The 20,887-nt window shown below is 37.2% G+C and overlaps 1 protein-coding gene and 1 long non-coding RNA gene across 3 annotated transcripts; both read left to right on the top strand.

The window, feature by feature from the left end:
* Positions 1-834: 834 nt before the first annotated feature.
* LOC116297733 (protein mono-ADP-ribosyltransferase PARP14) lies at positions 835-20,047 on the top strand. Its single transcript, XM_089034056.1, has 9 exons — positions 835-1,147; positions 9,909-10,253; positions 11,310-11,615; positions 11,870-12,112; positions 12,731-12,970; positions 13,156-15,482; positions 15,888-16,109; positions 19,019-19,167; positions 19,393-20,047. Exons 1-9 carry the CDS (start codon positions 979-981, stop codon positions 20,045-20,047), a joined length of 4,656 nt encoding a protein of 1,551 aa, XP_088890182.1. The 5' UTR covers positions 835-978.
* On the top strand, positions 2,689-6,742 carry LOC148909239 (uncharacterized). Of its 2 annotated transcripts, XR_016120518.1 has the most exons (4): positions 2,689-3,278; positions 3,351-4,599; positions 4,693-5,698; positions 6,401-6,742. It is a non-coding gene; the product is annotated as an uncharacterized LOC148909239 (long non-coding RNA). The 2 variants fall into 2 exon arrangements; XR_016120519.1 differs by lacking the exons at positions 2,689-3,278; positions 3,351-4,599 and having other exon boundaries at positions 4,633-5,698.
* Positions 20,048-20,887: the final 840 nt, after the last annotated feature.

Below are 20,887 nucleotides of genomic sequence, written 5' to 3' on the forward strand. Positions count from 1 at the left end.
GAAACTCTGACTGTAGACTTTCCTTAGGGCCATAGAAGATTAATTCTATATAAACATGGTTTCTAAACTCCCAACTCCTGAAATGAAGCCTGGTAATAGGAGACCATCTCCAAAGAAAGATTCAAAAGAAAGTGAAACAAGTACTTTTACTGGTGTTCCCCGCTCAAAAAGGAATATTCTTTCTATTTATAATGCTTCTGGATTGAAATCGCCAGTTGAAGCGCACGAACGTGTGTTGTCTCCTGTAGAACGTTACCTCAAAAATAAAGAGGAAGAACTCGCCTCCAAAAATGAAGAGACGACAGACGAATAACGGTGTTCATTGCCAAGATCATCAATATTCAAGATTTCGCCTCCGCCATTACTTCCCTTTTGAAAGTGAATAACAACATCTTTAGGAGAAACATTTTCAGGCACATCCGTTATTAATATACTCCTCTTAGCTTCCTCTTCGTCCAGTTCGACTTTAAAGAAAGATGGGTCGTCCATTTTAACTGTTCAAAACAGTCTTCAAAATATCTTGTTTGTTCGGCCGTTTGCCTCAGACAGAAGCTGTTGGGGAGTCAAAACATGAATGTATGCATATTAATTACTGTCACGCAACACAAAAAATATATAAATAAAACTGTTTTGCACAAATAATTTTAACTACAAAAATATAGAAGCCAATAAAATACGCTTGAATCTTTGTTTTTGCAATAAAAATATACATATAATGTTTAATAAAGCCATAAGAAATATGTATATTTTTTTCTGACGTCGTGTTTCCAAGAATCCTATATTTACGAAGTAAGGCTTCGCTTACGTCATTACTCTATTTTGATTCTTGGAATAACGAGTATTTAGGGAAATTTCGCCGAATAACTACACCTATTTGTTTGCTTGTCAGCGATAGAACTAAGCATTTCAACGTTGGCTTTCCAGGCCTGTGAGAGTATACTGATCAATAGCGCTTAAAAAGTACGCCTTCGAGTCCAAATGGAGAGAAATAGAGTTCTCATTACTGGTCTGCCGAAAGGGAGCAAAATCTCTCGTAAAGACCTAATAATGTATTTCCAAAGCAACAAGAAGTCTGGAGGTGGAGAGGTGATAGATGCTGAATATCTGGATCAAGGAGACGCTATTTTCACTTTTCAGGATGAAGTTGGTGAGTAGCTAGATTATTCTTTGCATTTTTATTTTCTTAAATTTATGATTTCATTAAAAAATAATTCTAATTCTAGTTTCCTTGATCAAAAACCTCGACGGAATAGCGGAACAGTTAGGTCGTTTAAGAGCAGCATTCAGTAAATACCAAGAAAATTTAAAATACCTTGGCAGGGCAACCTCACCAAATCTCATAATATTCCATGCACAAATAGGCATTGAGGTACTATTCCAAAAAATGCTAATAGATTTTTGAATCTCAACATTCCTGATTTTTTTAGGGCCATCAACTCTTGAGGTGGCTCATGACCCAAATTTCAAAATCAATTTAATAGATAAAATCAGGTTACCAAAACAACATTTTTTTCGGGTTTTTCCTTGAAATACATCTTCGCTTGAACACAAAACAGCATTTTAGCAGAAATTAATAGCATTTTCTAATTTTGGGCTTCCTGTGTTAGGAGCCATGTTTTGCTCGGTTATTAAAAAGCTGAAATTGTTCAAATTCAAAGCGCTCTAGCTCCCTGGCCATACTTCCAAATGAAATGGTTTTACGTTTGCAAACACAGCAAGTACTCGGTTTTCAAAATCCAGAAGGACAGCTCTGGCAAGGCAAATGTTGCCTAAAAAAACCCATGCTGAATACACCATGATTGCGTGAAAATACAAAAACATACCCGCATTCGATATCAAAAGTATTTCTTAGTTTACAAAATATCAAAGCAAAACCAGTTGAAAAATGACAATAAATATCTATATTTTCAATTTGTGTATTGTTTATGTACATAAATTTAACACATTTTGCAATTTGAGCCCATTTATAAGCACAATTTTGCAACTTTCTAGAATTTAGATCCAACAATTTCTTCTCACCTTCAGTCCCGCTTTTGTGTACAACTAGAATATTTTTCAGCATTAAATAGTACTCAGTTGTCCTTCTTCAGATTAGTTCTGGGAAATTACCGATCAAGAAATATTTAACTGGGCAGTAAACAGAGACAATCGAACGATAATTTCTTCAAAGCTGATTGTTGAACGATTGGACACTAAGCGATGGGAAAGCTTATACCATTATCGTTACGGCATTCCAACTGATTATTAGCGAATATTCTGAATTCAAGGCTATTTCTCCATTTTTTTTTTGAGGAAATCTGTGGCTGATAGACCGCTAAATGTACAGTAAATAGCAATGAAAAGACAAATTCTGCAGACCGTGGCTGTTTATACAATATTATGCATGAATTCATGATGCATCCCGCATGTCCGCAAACTAAAGCGCGGGAACCAGGTGGAATCAGCTGTGTTTACCTTCTTTAAACTATGAGTAATAAGTGTGATTTTTCAAAGCTTTTAAATAATTTCGATACATGTAAAGAAGAAGAGAGTTTTATTAAGTTAAAAGAATGCGATCGTGATATATCAGGTTATTTGAAGTACCACAAGGTTAATTTAAACGAGAAACTGACTGAATGGCAGCTGATCCTGGCTCGAGCAGGTAACACAATCTATTATTTTGAAATAATAATGTAGTTTATTGCACATCTATTGTATTTCGTGAACTGAGAGCTTGATCTTTTATTTTAACATTGCCTAATTTCTCTTTAATCTTTTAATCTTTAGGGGTTGATTTGTGGGGTTGCTTTTCTTTCCAAATATTAGTTTTTGCAACACAGGAAACCCATGAATTGGAGACTACAAACTAATTTGGAGACATGCAATATGACACCCTACGCCTTTCTTCTAGGCTTTTTTTAACCTGTTTCATATATTTTTTAAAAGAATTCTTCTAATCTTACAATTGGTCAGTGGTAGCACATCATTTAACAAAGTCCAATGTTAGCATGTCTTAATGTCAAAGGTTTTACCAAACAATACGATATGGTATTTTTTAATTTATGCTATTATATTTCCAGGTATACTCAAAAATGTTGAAAAGTTTCATTCCTTCAGCATTTGCTCTTCTTATCGTGACGAATATGGGATGCGGTGGAAAACTGGAAAAATTAACTGCTGTGTGCCCAATGCCATTTCGACGCATCCAGCCAAAAGCAGGAAAGGCGATATAGGCTGCTCACATCAGTATGCAGTGAAAATCAAAATTCTGAACGGAGTCTGTATACCAGTTGGATTGCGTAAGAAGAATATCATTTATTAATACTTTTATGCGCAACCTAACTGGTGTATTTGTTTCCCTTTTTTGATAGCAATTTGCAGACATTGTCGTGAGAAGCTCAATAGTATATCCATCATAAATATCGACCGTCCTGAAGAAACATTGGTGGAGCTCTGCGAAACCTAAGAAGGGAGCATTGAAATGTCTTTGAAAGGGCAACAGCGTCTTCGCTCTACAAGAACAAAGATATATATTGATCAGCAGACATGCACAAAGTGACTTTATAAGATTATGATTTTAAAAGTTCACAAGTTAACCATTTTGTATGCTTTCAATAAAGCATTAAAGAACCAGACTACGACACGGATTTGCCAATCAACCTAACAGCTCAAATGAGGCAGAGGAAAAGCTTAATTGCAGATGACACACGCAAAAATGTCTTGGAATACAGAAGACAATTATTGAACAATTTTCTTACATGTTGTGGTATTGATCCTTTACCAAAAGTCGATAAAATGAGTGAGCATTCAGAACGAACCAAAAGATTGTACATTAGCAAAGCATATGACATCATCTTCGTAGTCATTAAACTGATTTATCCAACCAATCCAGGGGGGCTTTGGAAGTTTCTCAAAGATAATACTTCTATAGACAGTGCGCTTGGCATAATTCCTGAGGAGCACCAAATCTCTCCCGAGGAGTCAAAGTACCTCCAGTCATTATCAGAATGCAACTACACTGTACATGGGCTACTAGAAGGCAGATCTTATCTGTTATAGCAGACCTTGCTCCCTACAAAACGTTGGTCAAATTCATTCCAGGTCTGACACAGTACCGTGTTACAGAAGCAAGGAAACATAAAACGTTATATGGTCGTGATACTCCAATTCCCTTCAGTACTCAGAACAGACAGAGAGTTGACCCGTGCCAATTAGAAGACTTCATTAATTTCATAACAAGCTCCTATGTAGTGCAAGATTTACCATTTGGCGAGAAAAACCTGAAACTTGAATCTGGCCAAGTTATTCGTATTCCAAACGTTATCAGAGTATCAATAATTGAGCGGATAACTGACCAGTACCTTAGTTATGCCAAGGAGACAGAAAAGACACCACTGAGTAGAAGCACTCTAAGTCGTCAGTGTACTATCAGTTTGCAGCGCGTCAACCAGAAAGAGTCTCCAGGGTCTGGACTACTTCTCAGCTGATGCTGGTAAGGCATTTGATGACCTCGCGCTTATTGTAAATACTCTAGAAGAATGTGGAATGGATTCCATCAAAGCTGAAGACATCAAAGGCAGACTTTTATCAGGAAAACAGTATTTGAAGAGTGACTACAAGGTAAGCACTCGTGAATCACCCAGGACATGGAAGTGGATATCGCATACACAATATACAACACGGTATTTTATGGTAATAATATTATTTTGATAGGTGCACATATCTGAGAATTCAACCGTTCCAGACCATTGTATAAAGTATTCTCTCAGTAACAGCAGCAAGAACGTTTTTCAAGCAACTTGTGATGATCATCTACACAACCAAACTCATGACCGCTGTGAAGACCTCAAAGCCACTCTCGATGAAATCAAATCTGAAGTTGAGCACACTCGGTTTTCAAATGATGACGAGAAAGACAACTTCACGTAGATAGTTAGTGAAGCCAGTAACAACATTGAAGCATATAAGAGACATCAATTAAGGACAATAAATCAGGACAAGGCTAAACATGATGTTATGGAACTACTCGATGAACACACCGTGCTCATAGTTGACGACTTTGCGATGAAATTCCTCCCCCAGCAGTTTTGCGAGTCACAAGGAAACTGGTTTGCCAAGCGAGGGATTTCTTGACATCTTAGCCATGTAACAACAAAGATAGCAGGTATTCTTCATACCCAGTGTTTTATTCACATTATCGAGAAGTGCAAACAGGAAAGCAGCGATGTAGTGTCGATGATGGAGAATGTAATGGCTCTACTCAAAGCAGAAAACCCATGCATTACGAAAACGTACTATCGTTCTGATAACGCTGCTTGTTATCATTCGATAAACACTATTGTGTCTTGTCAAGAAATCAGCAAGCGTACTGGCATTTAAATTGAGCGTTATGACTTCTGCGATCCACAAGGCGGTAAGGGTCCTTGTGACCGCTTTGCCGTCACAGTGAAAAACCATGTTAGAATCTATATGAATGAAGGCCATGACATTGTTACTGCAAAGGATTTTAAAGAAGCAATGGAGTCACATAACGGGATTCCTGGCGCAAGAGTAACATTTGTACAAGAAGACATCGTCAATAGTGAAATTGATACGCCTGAACAAAAGTGGGAAGGAATAAGTAGCCTGAACAATTTCCAGTTTGATGAAAAGGATGTTAAAGCTTGGCAAGCATATTCAATAGGCGAGGGACAATTTTTACCTTGGTCAAAGTTTGAAGGTAAATGAAAATTGAGATAATATTTATCAGTATCATATGACCCGTGCGGCCCTGCTCGCGCGCTCTAATAAAACCATTGGAAAAAGTCACGTGATGGGGGCCGGACGGGTTGACGTAAGCGGGCCGGAAAAACCCGTCCAGCCCTGCTCGAATCCGCGCGCTTTCTTTTTCTTAATTATTTTTATTTTCGCGAGGCTCATATGATAAAATGCTTATTGACTGAGTTCGGTCGTGCCGTACGGGAAAATATTTGGCTCTCGGTCATTTGTACGGACATGACCTCGAGTCAAATATTTTCCCGTACGGCCCTCCCACTCAGTCAATAAGTATATAGTATTCTGTCTTTTTATTATAATGGATGTATTTTATATAACAAATTTATCTTGTAAATAGTTTGTAGGTTTTATATATTATAGATAGATATAGATTTAGATTTTTAGATTTTAATATTTTATACATATGTATGTAACGCAACTTTTGTATTAACTTTTGATATTATTTGTATTTATTTATTTTTGTAAATATTTACTTAGCTCTGAAGGGACTACCCTGGCTTTATTTACTTAGTTTATTTTTAAATAAAGGCTTCATTCATTCATTTTCTGTAGATATTCCAAAAAAAGTCTGATAAAACTGGGCAGCATTCTTCTAAACCGATCAAGCTGAACTACCCATCTCGTGATACTCATCTTCTTTTTGTAGGTTCTGGAGGAACAACTCGTACTGAATGGCTATGTAGTGTTTAAAAAACGAGTAGGAGTGTTTTATCTGGTATAAGAGCACGAGGCGTAGCCGAGTGCTTTTATACCTGATAAAACACGATCTACGAGTTTTTTGAACTGCTTAAAACACTTTATTAGAACAATTTATAAGATTTCGGTTCAACTGGAGCCACCATACACGTCACGAACATGGATTTTTATACTTCGATAGAGATTTGACGTCACGGGCATGCGCAACCAGATTCTATAGAAGCTCCCACACGTTGGATATTGCGTGCCAAGGCAAAGACAGGCACGTTAGTCAAAGATCATTAGGGTTGACTATGACCTGGATGAAGCTCTATGTCTTCATCTAAACTTGGATGCATACTTCATCCCTGATGAAGTCATCCTCATAGTATTCGCGTGGTCTTTATATAAAGATCACATGTGTCTTTATATAAAATCACTTGAATACTAATGAAGAGGACTTTATCGGGTATAAAGGTTCATGCACGTGATGTGTGTGGTGGCTCCAATTGGACCATAAGCTTATGAATTATTAATGAGGTGTATAATACATTCTCTGGAGATGGGTTTAAAGAAGTCCAGGTGATAAAAGAACCAAAGAAAGTAGTCTAAGCATGTGATGAAGACGAAGGCTCAGAGACTGCACCAAGTGAAGATTCAAGTGATTCGGTTCACATTTTTACTTGCCCAAACGAAGGCTGTGTGAAAGTGTACCAAAGTTATGGAAAACTGGCCTGGCACATAGAACATGGGAAATGTGAATAAAAGACAGAAAAGGGAGTCTCTTCTAAACAAAGCAAAAGTCATGTATGCTGAAAAGTTACTAGTCGACCATAATGTGAATTCGCAAGGTAATGTAAAATCAGGGGTCCATGAGAGCGTTACATCTACTGACCCACTTCTTCGGGGCTGGGCTCTACGTCTAACGAGAAAGAAGTCGAGATTTACAGCAAAACAAAAGGAATACCTCGATAAAAAGTTTGAATCAGGAGCGAAAACCGGGAAGAAGTATAATCCTTTGCAAGTATCTCTGGAAATGAGGACAGCAAGAGACAATGAGGGGAAGTGCATTTTTAGTGTCGACGAATTTCTTTCTTAAGTTCAGATTAAAGGATATTTCTCTAGAATCTCATCAAAAAGAAAGCGGGACAATGTTAGTGATGAAAGTGAAAGAAAGCAAGCTTCAGCTGTAGCCGAGGAGATGATGTTACAAGACATGCATCACCTGGTGGATAGAAATATCCAGATATCACATCCAATTATAATTGATTACTATAACGTGTGTGACCTGGTAAAAAAAGACAGATTGAACAAACTTTCAATCCCACTGCTCAAAAACCTATGTGAAAAGCTTGATGTCAATTTGATCAAAGTAGGTTCGGGAAAAAGAAAGGGTCCTTATATTGCACTACTCAAAAAACTTGTGGCGACCTGTTCCTGCAGTCAAATCTAAACTACGATACAATGGTACGTATAATGCAGTTGTCGTTAATTTTTTTATTTATTTTTATCACATCACTATTATCATAACTATGAATATATTTCTCACAATTAATGATATTATCATCTTCCATCATCATTATAATTAGTTTCATCATTATCATTATTATTATTATTGTTATTATGATAAATATTATTATTGTTATCATCATTATAAATATATTCATATTATTATTATCGTTGTTATCATCATTGTTATTATTATCATTATCAATATCATTATCATTATTCAGTTATTTTTGTTTCTTTCAGCCCTTTTAATAAATGAAGATTACAAAAAGTCGAGAAGTGTGGTCAGCGGTATGTATCATGAATTCATGCATAACAATATTGTAAACAGCCACAGCCTGCAGAAATTGTCTTTTCATTGCGATTTACTGTACATTTAGCGGTCTATCAGCCCCAGATTTCCTCAAAAAAAGAAAAAAAAATTGAAAAAGAGCCTTGAATTCAGAATATTCGCTAATAATCAGTTGGAATGCCGTGACGATAATGGTATAAGCTTTAAATTTCCCATCGCTTAGTGTCCAATCGTTCAACAATCAGCTTCGAAATTATCGTTCGATTGTCATTGTTTACTGCCCAATTAAATATTTCTTGATCGATAATTTCCCAGAACTAATCTGAAGAAGGACAACTGAGTACTATTTAATGCTGAAAAATATTCTAGTTGTACACAAAAGCAGGACTAAAGGTAAGAAGAAATTGTTGGATCTAAATTCTAGAAAGTTGCAAAATTGTGCTTATAAATGGGCTCAAATTGCAAAATGTGTTAAATTTATGTACATAAACAATACACAAATTGAAAATATAGATATTTATTGTCATTTTTCAACTGGTTTTGCTTTGATATTTTGTAAACTAAGAAATACTTTTGATATCGAATGCGGGTATGTTTTTGTATTTTCACACAATCATGGTGTATTCAGCATGTGATTTTTTAGGCAACATTTGCCTTGCCAGAGCTGTCCTTCTGGATTTTGAAAACCGAGTACTTGCTGTGTTTGAAAACGTAAAATCATTTTATTTGGATGTATGGCCAGGGAGCTAGAGCGCTTTGAATTTGAACAATTTTTAGCTTTTTAATAACCGAGCAAAACATGGCTCCTAACACAGGAAGCCCAAAATTAGAAAATGCTATTAATTTCTGCTAAAATGCTGTTTTGTGTTCAAGCGAAGATGTATTTCAAGGAAAAACCCGAAAAAGTCTGAATATCAAACTAAAAATGTTGTTTTGGTGACCTGATTTTATCCATTAAATTGATTTTGAAATTTGGGTCATGAACCACCTCAAGAGTTGATGGCCCTAAAAAAATCAGGAATGTTGAGATTCAAAAATCTATTAGCATTTTTTGGAATAGTACCTCAATGCCTATTTGTGCATGGAATATTATGAGATTTGGTGAGGTTGCCCTGCCAAGGTATTTAAAATTTTCTTGGTATTTACTGAATACTACTCTTAAGTAGCTTGTCTTTAACACTCACACTGCTGTAAATTATGCCTCGAGCCAATCGATTGCATCCCACTAGCCATCAAAACCAAGAGACGTATTGTGGTCGTTTTTTAATCTAGTCTCAGCACTCCAATTTAGGAAATTTGAATTAAAGAGAAAAAGCCAAAACCAAACTAAAGACATTTATATGTTTATGTAGAGGTAGAGGTAGAGGTAGTTTCACTAAAGTGCTCAAGATAAAAGTGAATCTGCCCAGTCTTCACAGTCATGATGTCTATTGTATTTTTCTCATGCATTATTAATGAGTTTGTTAAATATGAACACCTAATTAAAAACGTTGTCGGGTTCAAAAAAAGGTTCTATCATCAAAGCTAGGTCTATAATTATACTAATAATTATTATAATTGTTACTAATTTCGCCTTTAGTGGACAGTGGACTCAAACTTCAGTTTACATATTACGATTTCTTGAATTTCGTGAATACTTGTCAGTTTAGTCATAAATTCTATTATTACTTGAATTTAGTTGCAAGTAACATTCTAGCAAGAGAACATGTTATCAACGGCTATGCCATACACACCACTGTCCCATCAAGAAATCAAAGGACAGAAACCCAACCATGGTCAACTGGAGACATAGACGATGATCCCGCGAGTGACGAAAACAGCGCTAGCAGCAGTGATGAAAACGAAACAGGCGATCCTGAAGAACTTTGTACAGTACGAGTTAGTAATCTGTCACACCGAACCACAAAAGATTCGATTCAAAACTATTTTGAAAACAAGAACAAATCAAAAGGGGGAGTTGTGAGAAAGGTGGAACTACAGAATACTCTTAACGTTGCAATTGTAGTGTTTCGTTATCACGAAGGTAAAGTGAAAGCCTCAATTTTAACAAAGAGGACAGTTGATATACAGGGCCGTAGCAAGGGTCAGGGTAATGGGGACTCCCCCCCCCCCCCCCCCCTCCCCCCACTCCCAATAATTTTTCAACTGCTTTGGCTAATATTTAAATTGTCATATATAGCACGGGACAACAGAGTTACGTTTAATAAGAAAAGATACATTATTACATTACGAAGCTAGCCGTGTCCTGATTCTAGAATACTACTAGATTGAGATAAAGCCATTTAAGTGCAACCTACATCCACCGATTACCGTCAATAGGCCATTTTCACGTGGCAGCCAGGTTGGTTTGAACAATAGATCTACCAAGCGTTACCTTGCGTTTGGCTATCTTTAAATGTCTATGGGCGTGGCATGATAGCTCTAGAATACCCACCAATATTTTTTGCCTTGCTACGGCCCTATAATACTATAACATCGATTTTTGTTAAACCGCGGAAAATGTAAACACCTTTCGAGGTTGCTTTGCGTATGTATAGTATAGCTATTTGTATAGTAAATGTGTCAACCTCTTACATTGTACGTGCGAATCGAAAAAAGTGGGCAACTTGGACATATTCCTGGGAATGTTCCATTGTTCTTTGGTTTAGTATTATTTTGTGCTCAGCCGGTTACAGCTTGCAAAGAAAAAAGCCGCAATAAACATTCAAACATCATAAATATTAACAGGCAGTGAGTTGGGAACTGAACAGATTCTCAAAAAAAACCTGACCTTACTATTACGACAATGTATTTTCAGCTATACCAATTAGACCGTTAGCATCTTAATTAAACACTATTTCGGTGAAGCTACAGAAAACTATTTTAAAAACTGATCATGTAATGCTATCTGCGCCTGCGCCTGTGTCAGTGTATAGTGATGCGTGATGGGCATGTGTCGATTTGAAGACCACTCTTCATCCAAAAAGGATACAAAAATGATTCTAGACGACGCATAAGCTAGCAAAAAGCTATGGATACTACAAACATGTTAAATACTGAAACAAATTGAGTCACTTAACATTTTTTCCCCTATTGACAGATGCCAAGCGAGTGGCAGAATATAAAAAACACAAGTTAGACAATGCCCGCTTAAGCGTGGCTTTGGTAAACCCTAGAGATGATAAGGAGACACTTCACAAAGGAAATAAAAAATCAATTAATGATACGCCCTCAGATGAAGCGCTGCCCCTCGAATTTGTAGTAAGTGGTATATCGAAGATAACAACAGAAGATGCGCTGATAAATTACCTCGAAAGCACTCGACATTCTGGGGGAGGCGAGGTAGAAGACCTATCGTTTGATGAAGTGGAACGTGTTGCTGAAGTAAAGTTTCGGAACGTTAAATGTAAGTCGAACTAATCCAAAATTGAATTATAACCATTCCCCCCTTTTTATTTAGATTCTGACATGTTGGTTTTCTGGCGGAAAACTAACTGCATGGATCATAGCTATTACAGAAGCTACAATATCATCTCCCCTCCCTGATTTTCTCTCCACTTATTCATGCAAAGTTTCAAAAATAAAACCAAAATTAGTTTTATCATACTCCTGTTTTTATGTGTGTTTTTTTTTTACAACTCGTTTGTTAATTTGTTTTAGGTCTAGAACGGCTACTTGGCAATCAACATCGACTTGATGATAACAACTTGCAAATAGAAGTCAAGGAGCCAGAGAAAGAAATACCACTGGATCCCTCCAGGGTTCATGTGAAAGGTTTAAGTTCTAAAACAACAATAAATGGTCTAGAGTTATACATGGAAAAAATGAGCAATGGATCAGAAGTAAAGCACGTGCAGCGTGGATCCTATGACAATGCTCTTATTTTGTTTAAAGAGCCCATAGGTAAATTGCAGTCGTTTTTGCAACATTTAAAGTTTTCAAATCCTTAACTCTCTTTGGAATTCATTTCAAGAACGTCCCAGAAAGCAATACCTCATTGCAGGGGCGGATCCAGGAATTTTAGAAGCGGGGCGACTATTACAACTTATTTATCAATTGACACGGTTTTCTTTGTTATTCACAAGGCTTTATTTTTGTTATAACCCTCATTATAAATGCGAGGTCAATATATAGTTATTAACCCGGTTAATAACTATATATAGACCGTTCGCATTTATAATGAGCAACATTTGATAGAAAACCTTCTCAATTGATAAATAAAATACTTAATTACCTCGAACGTCGGCAATAAGCCTATACATCCCTCGGGCCTGCGGCCCTCGGGATGTATATGGCTTATTGCCTCCGTTCGAGGTAATTAACTCTTACTTTAGTAGGTTTTACCAGGAATTCGAGGAAAAGGGTGGTAACTGTTACTAACGATATACCGAAAAAATTGAGCAAAGGGGGAGGGGAGGGGGGACTATTTATCCCTATTTCCACCTCTTGATCCGCTCTGCATTGGCCCATTTTTACACTCTGCTTTCTAAACTTATAATAATAACTCATTTTCCCCTCTAGATTTCAAGGAATTGGCACAAAGAGTGGAAAACGATAAAAGAGGCCTGGAAGGCTGTAAGCCCATTCTGGAAAGCGTTCCATACTGTTGCTGTATCCAGGTGTCAGGTTTAGATGTCAAAACAACGAAAAATTCATTAGAATTGTATTTTGAAAATGAAAGAAAAGGATGTGGAGTGGAGCCTCGTGAAGTAGACCTCCAAGGACAAGGAAGAGCACTTGTGTACTTTGATGATCCTTCAGGTATTATATGCATTTGTTGATGTTGTTTATTTGTTGTTGTTGCTTTTTCCTTTTTTTTCTTTTTGTCTGCCATATATTTTGTCAACATATTAGCTAGGTAAGGTAAAAACCTCCTTAACCACCAAAAGTTCCTTACAACTGATTTCATAGTTTTAATTTTCTTTAAATTTCATTTTATTTGTCAGTTATTGATAAAGCCTTGAGTAAAAGACACGTATTAGAGGACGCAGAATTACAAATGGAGATGTTTTACCCTTTCTTGAGTGAGGAAAAAGCAACAAAGAAAAGACATAACAAGAAAAAGAAAACTGAAGAAATCGATATAGACCCAGATATCATGGCTTGTATTTCAAGGTGCTATTCAGATGAACTGCAGGATCTACTAGACGAGGCTGGAATTGACTTGGAGTGGACAACCAAAAAAGAGTCTGCAGTAATGACAGAAAAAGAAGAGACGACAAATAAAGGTCAGCCTTGGGGAAAACGAATTAAATTTCTGCAGGAATATTTTGGCGATTTCAAATGCCAGCGAATCAGTGTTGAGGCTAAAGTTTGGGATGAAGTACTGGAAGCTATCAAGAAAGAACTGACTTCTAAGGATGAATTTAGTGATACTGATTTCACAACCCATGAATCAGCAAATAAGATTAAAATTACTGGAAAAAATGACTGCCTGCAAATAGCAGTAAGTGCAGTAGAAACATTGGTTCGCGGGATACAAGACGACAAAGCTCTACAAGATTCCATCGAAACAGCGGTGGAGAAAGATTTAGGATCAGGGAAACTGGCTCTTTTGAAGATTTCTGATCTTTTTCAAGACCTTCAAGTATCTAACAAGCATGTTGACATGGAAGTCAAAGAAAATGATGGAGAAGTCATCATAAAAGGGCCCAGAAAATGTCTCCAGGAAATAAGTATTGAGTTGTACAAGTTCTTTTCCAAGGTCAAAGAAGAAATTTTAGAATTACCTGAAAGAATTATCGGAGTCCTCCAGACTCCCAAGGGAAGAGACTATGTTTGTAAATCTCTTTCACAAAATCAGATACAAGCGGTACTTGTCCATGGTCAAAGGAAAGGTAAAAATGAAGCTTCAATATTTGCCATAAACAAGGACCAGGCAAGACAAGCAATGAAGCTCATCGAGTCATTTTCAACAGAAAGAAGTATCCATCTCAAAGACGAAAACATTCCAGTTATCCAAAGTCGAAAATGGAATGAACTCGTAGCGAGCTTCCAGGAAGCACAAACCGTGGTGAATATCTGGTTTGAAGAACAGTGTCAAACGCTATGGATAAGCGGAGTTGAGCATGATGCACTAGAATGCTTCACGGTTGTGGAAAGCTACATCGAGAAAAATACAATTCTGGAAGACAACGTCGCGGTCAGCGATGGTTGCTCAAGGTTCCTTTTCCAAAGATTCGACAATGAAATCAAAGATCTTCATGCCGGATTGCGTGATGCCTTTGTAAAAATACAGCCAGGTGATTGCGGTGAAATAAGACTAACTGGTACACGTGAAGGCATTGAGAAAAGTAAAGAATTTGTGATGTCTTTAGTCCAAGAGGTATGTGACGAGGAAATTAAAATCGATAAACCAGGCATGAAAAAGATCTTTAAGTCGAGCAAAGGCGCTAAAGTTATTAAAGCCATAGAAGCTGAAAACAAGTGCACTGTCGAGTTAGTTGACCTGGATCAGCTGGAGGAGCAGGGAGCAAGCTTTTCGAAAGGAATGGCTGGCTCCAAAAGAGTGGCGAATGGAGAGGTAATTTGCAGCTACACCACAATAGAAAGGAAAAAGCTCGTCGTCTATAAAGATGATCTTACGAAACATCCAGTGGATGTGATCGTCAATGCAGCCAACGAGAATCTTCAGCATGTTGAAGGTTTGGCATTGGATATTGTTAGAGTCGGCGGCCAAGGAATACAAAGTGAATGTAACAGATACATAAACACACATGGTCCACTTATCGAGGGCCATGTGCTGGAAACAGGACCTGGACAGCTACCATGTAAAAGAATTATCCACGCTGTTGGTCCTCGCTGGGATTCATTCAGAGATCAAGGAGATAGCGGGTCAAGAAGAAAGAAGAATATCCTAAGGTTTACCTTTGAGAATTGTCTCGAAAGTGCAAAGAACTACCGTTCAATAGCCGTCCCTGCAGTCAGTAGTGCAGGCATATTTGGATTTCCCCTTGATCTTTGTGCAAGTATTTTGGTGGAAACCGTCATAACTTTCTTCCAGAAGAATCCTCATTGCAATCTCTCTGAGGTCCATTTTACAAATATTGATGACATGACCGTAAAAGCGTTCTTTGATGAAATGAAAAGGCAGTTTGGTAAAGAACGAACATTCAACGAAGGAATGGCCAAGCTGACTTCGCTCAGTTCCAATCGCTATCAAGAGTCCAAGTCAACTTCCACTTCTTTTCTTGCTTCATCAAGTGGTAAAGTACTGACCACTTCTGAGGGCATTTCAATATTCGTTAGCAATGGAGATATATCTCAAGAGAAAGTAAGAACAAGAAACAATAAGTATATTTGTATATATATTTTGATGTTCTATACATATTTTACTCTATTTTACAAATTGTAAACGCATCGAGATTTTGAGATGTCTGTCTAAAAATGTATATTATTATTATATTATGTAGACTTGGCACCGGAATCGCCAGGGCACGGGTTTTAATCCCGTTCAAGAGTTAGATTTTTTTCTGAATCTTATAATTAGCAGCTGCATAATTTGCTTCCTATATCATATACTGGGGAGGAACAGTTCAATTTGATGCATAACAACCGCAGTATAAATATATATTTCATATATATTCTTACACACACACACACACACACACACACACTACAATATGTATATTATGAGATTTTTCGCCGTAATGATATGCTTATTGTTATTGGCGGACAGGCCGATGTTCTGGTTAATACAGCTGGAGAAGACTTGAACTTACAGAATAATGCCTGCGCACGTTCCTTTAGTAAGGCTGCAGGACCGGATTTGCAGAGATATTGTAGCAAGATATCACCAGTGAAAGTGGGAGAAATTGGTGTAACTAAACCAGGTCATCTCCAATGTCAACACGTATTCCATGCTGTTTGTGGAGGCTGGGACAGTGGAAAGGGCGAAAAGGTATGTTTTTATGACTATAAAATAATATTTATGATTAGTTTAATTTTAGACTTTGATATAGAGTTTCTCAAGTTGTGATTGGTTGAGCGACCGGCTTTTCAAAGTTTTTCAAAGTTTTCCAGATCGGAAGTAATACTAAAACGTTTTCTTTATCCTGAATATCGACTTTTAATAATCGTTAATTGGTATTTTTACACAAGTAAATATAATAAATTTGGCGCGCTCATTTGTCACAATTTAATCTTATGCTTCTACATTCATCTATTGAAGAAATAGAAAAGCGCACGCGTGCTGTATGCAGTTATAAAGCACGCGGAGGTTGGCAGAACATGAGAGATGTGTTAGGAGAAGCAAGACGCGTAGCGGAGTGATTCTCGACACCAAGGGCGCTAGGGCAAAAATTGGTGGTTTTTTAGCCGTTAGACTCCGTTATATTGGTGTTTTTTTAGCCGTTAGAAACTGTTTAAACTGTTACTCATCTGTTCTGTTATGTGCTGGCTGACTTGATTTATTCAGTTTTCCCGTCTATATACGCCAAAAATACTACTGTGACCAACGGTCCAATCGTATGTAACGAACTACTCTATCCTATACCTGCCTCGTGACCGCTTACGTAAGCGTACGCATCGGTTAATAAGTTAATAAGTTAATCCAAATCCCCTAAATAACCAAGAATGAACAGGGGTAGGAAAAGAAAGGCCAATCTATTGTTCTCTCGTCTGCTCGTATAATAGGAGTAAAGTGAAAGGTACGGTGGCAATTTGTTTACTGAGCGATGACAGATGTGTAACCAACGAAACCTAACGAACCAACTTCGGATATAGCCGAACTGGCCTCGGCCAAACTCGAACCCCGACTCGTGAGAGGTACCATCTAACACGACACGTGAACGTTGTAAAAAGTCACGGACGGGGGCTGTCATTGAAAAAGATTGTTTGGGTCACGAGAGAACAATAGATTGGCCTTTCTTTTCCTACCCCTGTTCATTCTTGGTTATTTAGGGGATTTGGATTAACTTATTAACTTATTAACCGATGCGTACGCTTACGTAAGCGGTCACGAGGCAGGTATAGGATAGAGTAGTTCGTTACGTACGATTAAACCGTTGGTCACAGTATTTTTGGCGTATATAGACGGGAAAACTGAATAAATCAAGCCAGCACATAACAGAACAGATGAGTTAACAGATCAAAAACAGTTTTCCGTGTTTGATACTCTGATCAAAACACGCGGGATGTTGAGAGAACACGAGAGGAGCGTAGGAAACCACGACGCGTAGCGGAGTGGTTTTCCGCTTCTCGAGTGTTCTCCAAACATCCCAAGTGTTTTGATCAGAGTATCAAACACGGAAAACTGTTTTTGATTTGTTTTATAAAATAGCAAACGCGCGAAAAGATCGAAAAAAAGCAGTCTAAATGAGAAGTAAATTCTCCCTACGGTGCCGTCTCATTCAAACTGACCAATGAGCGCGCGCGATAGATTAAAAATAACGACAGCGTGTTTTGATAATCTCATCAAACATGGTTTTCGACCAATCATAGCGCGCGTAGTATCCCAATTATTTTATAATAACAGTTTAAACAGTTTCTAACGGCTAAAAAACCACCAATTTTTGCCCTAGCGCCCTTGTCGACACTTCTCGAGTGTTCTGCCAATCCCCAAGTGCATTTTAACTCCAGACAGCACAGCAAACAAGTTTTTTATTTCTTTTATAAAATACAACTTACAATAACGTAACCGATATTTTAGATAGGAATGACGCAACTGAAAGTGCACGCGCGTGCTGTGTGCTCTCATCAAGCACGCGCTTACAATCAATCATAACGCGAGATTTATAACAGTTATTTTATAATGCATTGAATATTGTATTGTATCGATATTCACTGAGCATGAGGCGAATAATCGTTTTAGTGTTTTTATTAACGCAATATCTTAACAGCGATCCATGAACTCTGTGGCGCTCATCTTACCATTTTGGCCTTTGGTGCGTGTGATGAATCATTTATATTCGATTCAATTTGTTTCTCCATAATAACAGACCCCAACCACTACAGCCACCTGGGTGTTCACCAAATGGAAAACATTTAATGGCAATCTGTGTTTTAAAAACATTGATGAAACTCCTCTTTCAACAATTAAATGCTAGTTCTATTGGTGCGGTATTGCGGTAAAAAATACACTCGTCTTACTCTTCGTTTCGTTTATTTGATTGTGTTAGAGAGAGTTCCTAAATAATGAAGGAAAGATTACAATTTAACGATAAGACAGAAAACGATTAAAGTAAACGGAAAGCAAAAGAAATAGAAATAAATACTTACAAAACGATGTGTAACTTAAGACGGTCGACGTTGAACTGAAAAATTACTAACTGAGCTTGAGTGAACTTAACTTAGTCTAAATTATGCGCATGTTTAAAGTCTGAAAACAAAGGCGAAAAAATGTACACGGGAAAACGCGTAAAATTCCAATCTAGCACTAACAAGTTCTTTAAACTCATGAATAGAGGCTTTGCACCATCACGTGGCGTTGTCAAATATACAGCTTGGACTGCCTGTGGTTAGATGCCAGAACAATAAAATCCATTTGCTCTGGGGAATTAAATGGTTTCTCATGTAAAACGATTGTTTTGTTCTTGCTATCTAACATGGCCTCCGTCACTTGATAGTGGAATTTGAAAGCCTCTAAAATTCTTAAACCTTAAATTTGGTTCAAACTCTTACTGTACAAACCATTATTGAAGTTTACTAAGTTCATATTTGTTAGGACTGGTGTATGGTTGCCCTAGTTCGACCAAAAACGTACGAATTTATCATGGGTTTTTGGTGTTAATAAACGCGTAGAAAATAAAAAAAATGTCTTAGTCATTGATTAAGCAGATATGGACATCTTTGATTGAACTATATTTTTAGATACTTCGGGGAATTCTTCAGAAATGTCTCAGCTTTGCAGAAAGAAGAGGGGCAAATTCCATTGCAATTCCTGCAATTGGAACTGGTGTATTACAATTTCCACGTAAAGTTGTGGCTCGGATTTCCTTCGAAGAAGTTATTTCATTCAGGTATATTTGAGGACCAGATTTTGGCAATCTTTAGCTTTAACTGTATATATGTTGAATGTATGGATTTCGGATGAAAGGCGTAGAATTGAAGGGGGAAAATGATGACGTTTTGTAAATGTTGTATTAATATGTCATAATAATATAATATGTTATAATAATATATGTTATATTCGTAGAAAATTCGTTTGATAACATTTAATGAGATTATTATTATTTTTACAACAGTAAAAGTCGACCCAATTCCCTAAAAGAAGTAAAGTTTGTTCTGTATTACAAAGATCACCTCACCGTGCAGGCTTTCAGAGATGAAACAGCAAGTAGATCGTCAAGTTTCAAAAGCTTCGGAACACCGAAAAGAAGAACTTCCCAAAAAACAAACATGACACTAAGAAAAAGAAAGGAAGATTGGTTTGAAGTCGATATGGATGAGCATTACGAAAGCTCCGAAATTGTTCTTCATGTGTACAGCGGTGATCAAAAATATCTTGATGCTGCTGTGAATGCTATTAAAGTTATGATCAACGAAAATTGCAAACGGCAAGTTATTGCTAACGACGCAATAGCCTGCATGGACCAGAATGATCGAAGAAAGATACGCACACTTGAGAGTCAATTTGACTGCAAAATACTAGTGGAAGTTGCTGTAAGTCGAATTATCGTGGAAGGAAACAATGAAGATATTTTGGGAGCTTTGTCTGCGATCCATGATATATTACACGACGTAACTGACAGAGTAAAACGACGTGAACAAGCTGAGCTCCTTGCTAAAGACGTGGAATGGCAATACGAAGCAAGCGATGGCTTTACTGCCTACAGTAAGGAGTCGAACGCCAAGATTGAATTTGCGTTTCAAAACAAGTACAAAGAGGGTCACTTTTGAGGAAGATGAAGAAGAGTTGAAAATAAAACTTTTCTCTTAAAACAGAATACAGTTCACAGGGAGAAACAAAAGTAATAAGGAAAGGTCAAAGCCCGGTAAGAAGTAGACTAGATATTGACGAATTATAATTAAAAAAAATTAATCTTGAAGATTATTAATGAACAGGGACTATTATTTACTGAGTAACATTATTTTTAGTTGCTGGTATTCTTCTCCTATATAATAAACTGAAAATACCACTTAAAATCAGTGCAGGTATCATTTTAATTGAGCTGAAACTTTACAGGAATAACCCTTAAAGGTCTAATAATCACTGGTTAAAGTGTTTTCCTGATATTCGGATGCAAAGTATACTATGTTTGGGAATTTTTTAAAGGAGTCTGTGGACGTCATAAAACGCGAACACAAAAAATTGCTCCAAAACATTTCTTTGTGGTTAATGCTAAGACGCGTTTTCGAAGGTTGCGTGCGGCATCTCAAATTGACGGGCACAAAATTGAAAAACGCCAATTAGAGTTATACACTACACTGTTGATGGACGAAGCCTAGTATTGTTATATGAAAAGAGGAGAAAATCGATTAGACTATTTCTTATCGAAAACAATTTCATATTGATAAGTATGATAATCTTTCATTTATAAGCTCATTGGTTTCATTGATGTCGTTGGTGCCCGTCAATGTTCCTTCCTACACATTGGATGCTGTCTACGCTACCTGAGTGGAAAGGGATAAAAGGTCTATAAGAAAAGTAAATAAAAATGATTCAACAAAAGTAGTACATTAAGTTCCATAAGCGGCCCACACTCACTCTTACCACTCCCCAAATCTAGCCCACACGCT

Source organism: Actinia tenebrosa, unplaced genomic scaffold (assembly GCF_029948245.1).
Source record: "Actinia tenebrosa isolate PJP-AT-01 unplaced genomic scaffold, QUT_ActTen_1.0 PGA_scaffold2__45_contigs__length_23673736, whole genome shotgun sequence".
Lineage (NCBI taxonomy): Eukaryota > Metazoa > Cnidaria > Anthozoa > Actiniaria > Actiniidae > Actinia > Actinia tenebrosa.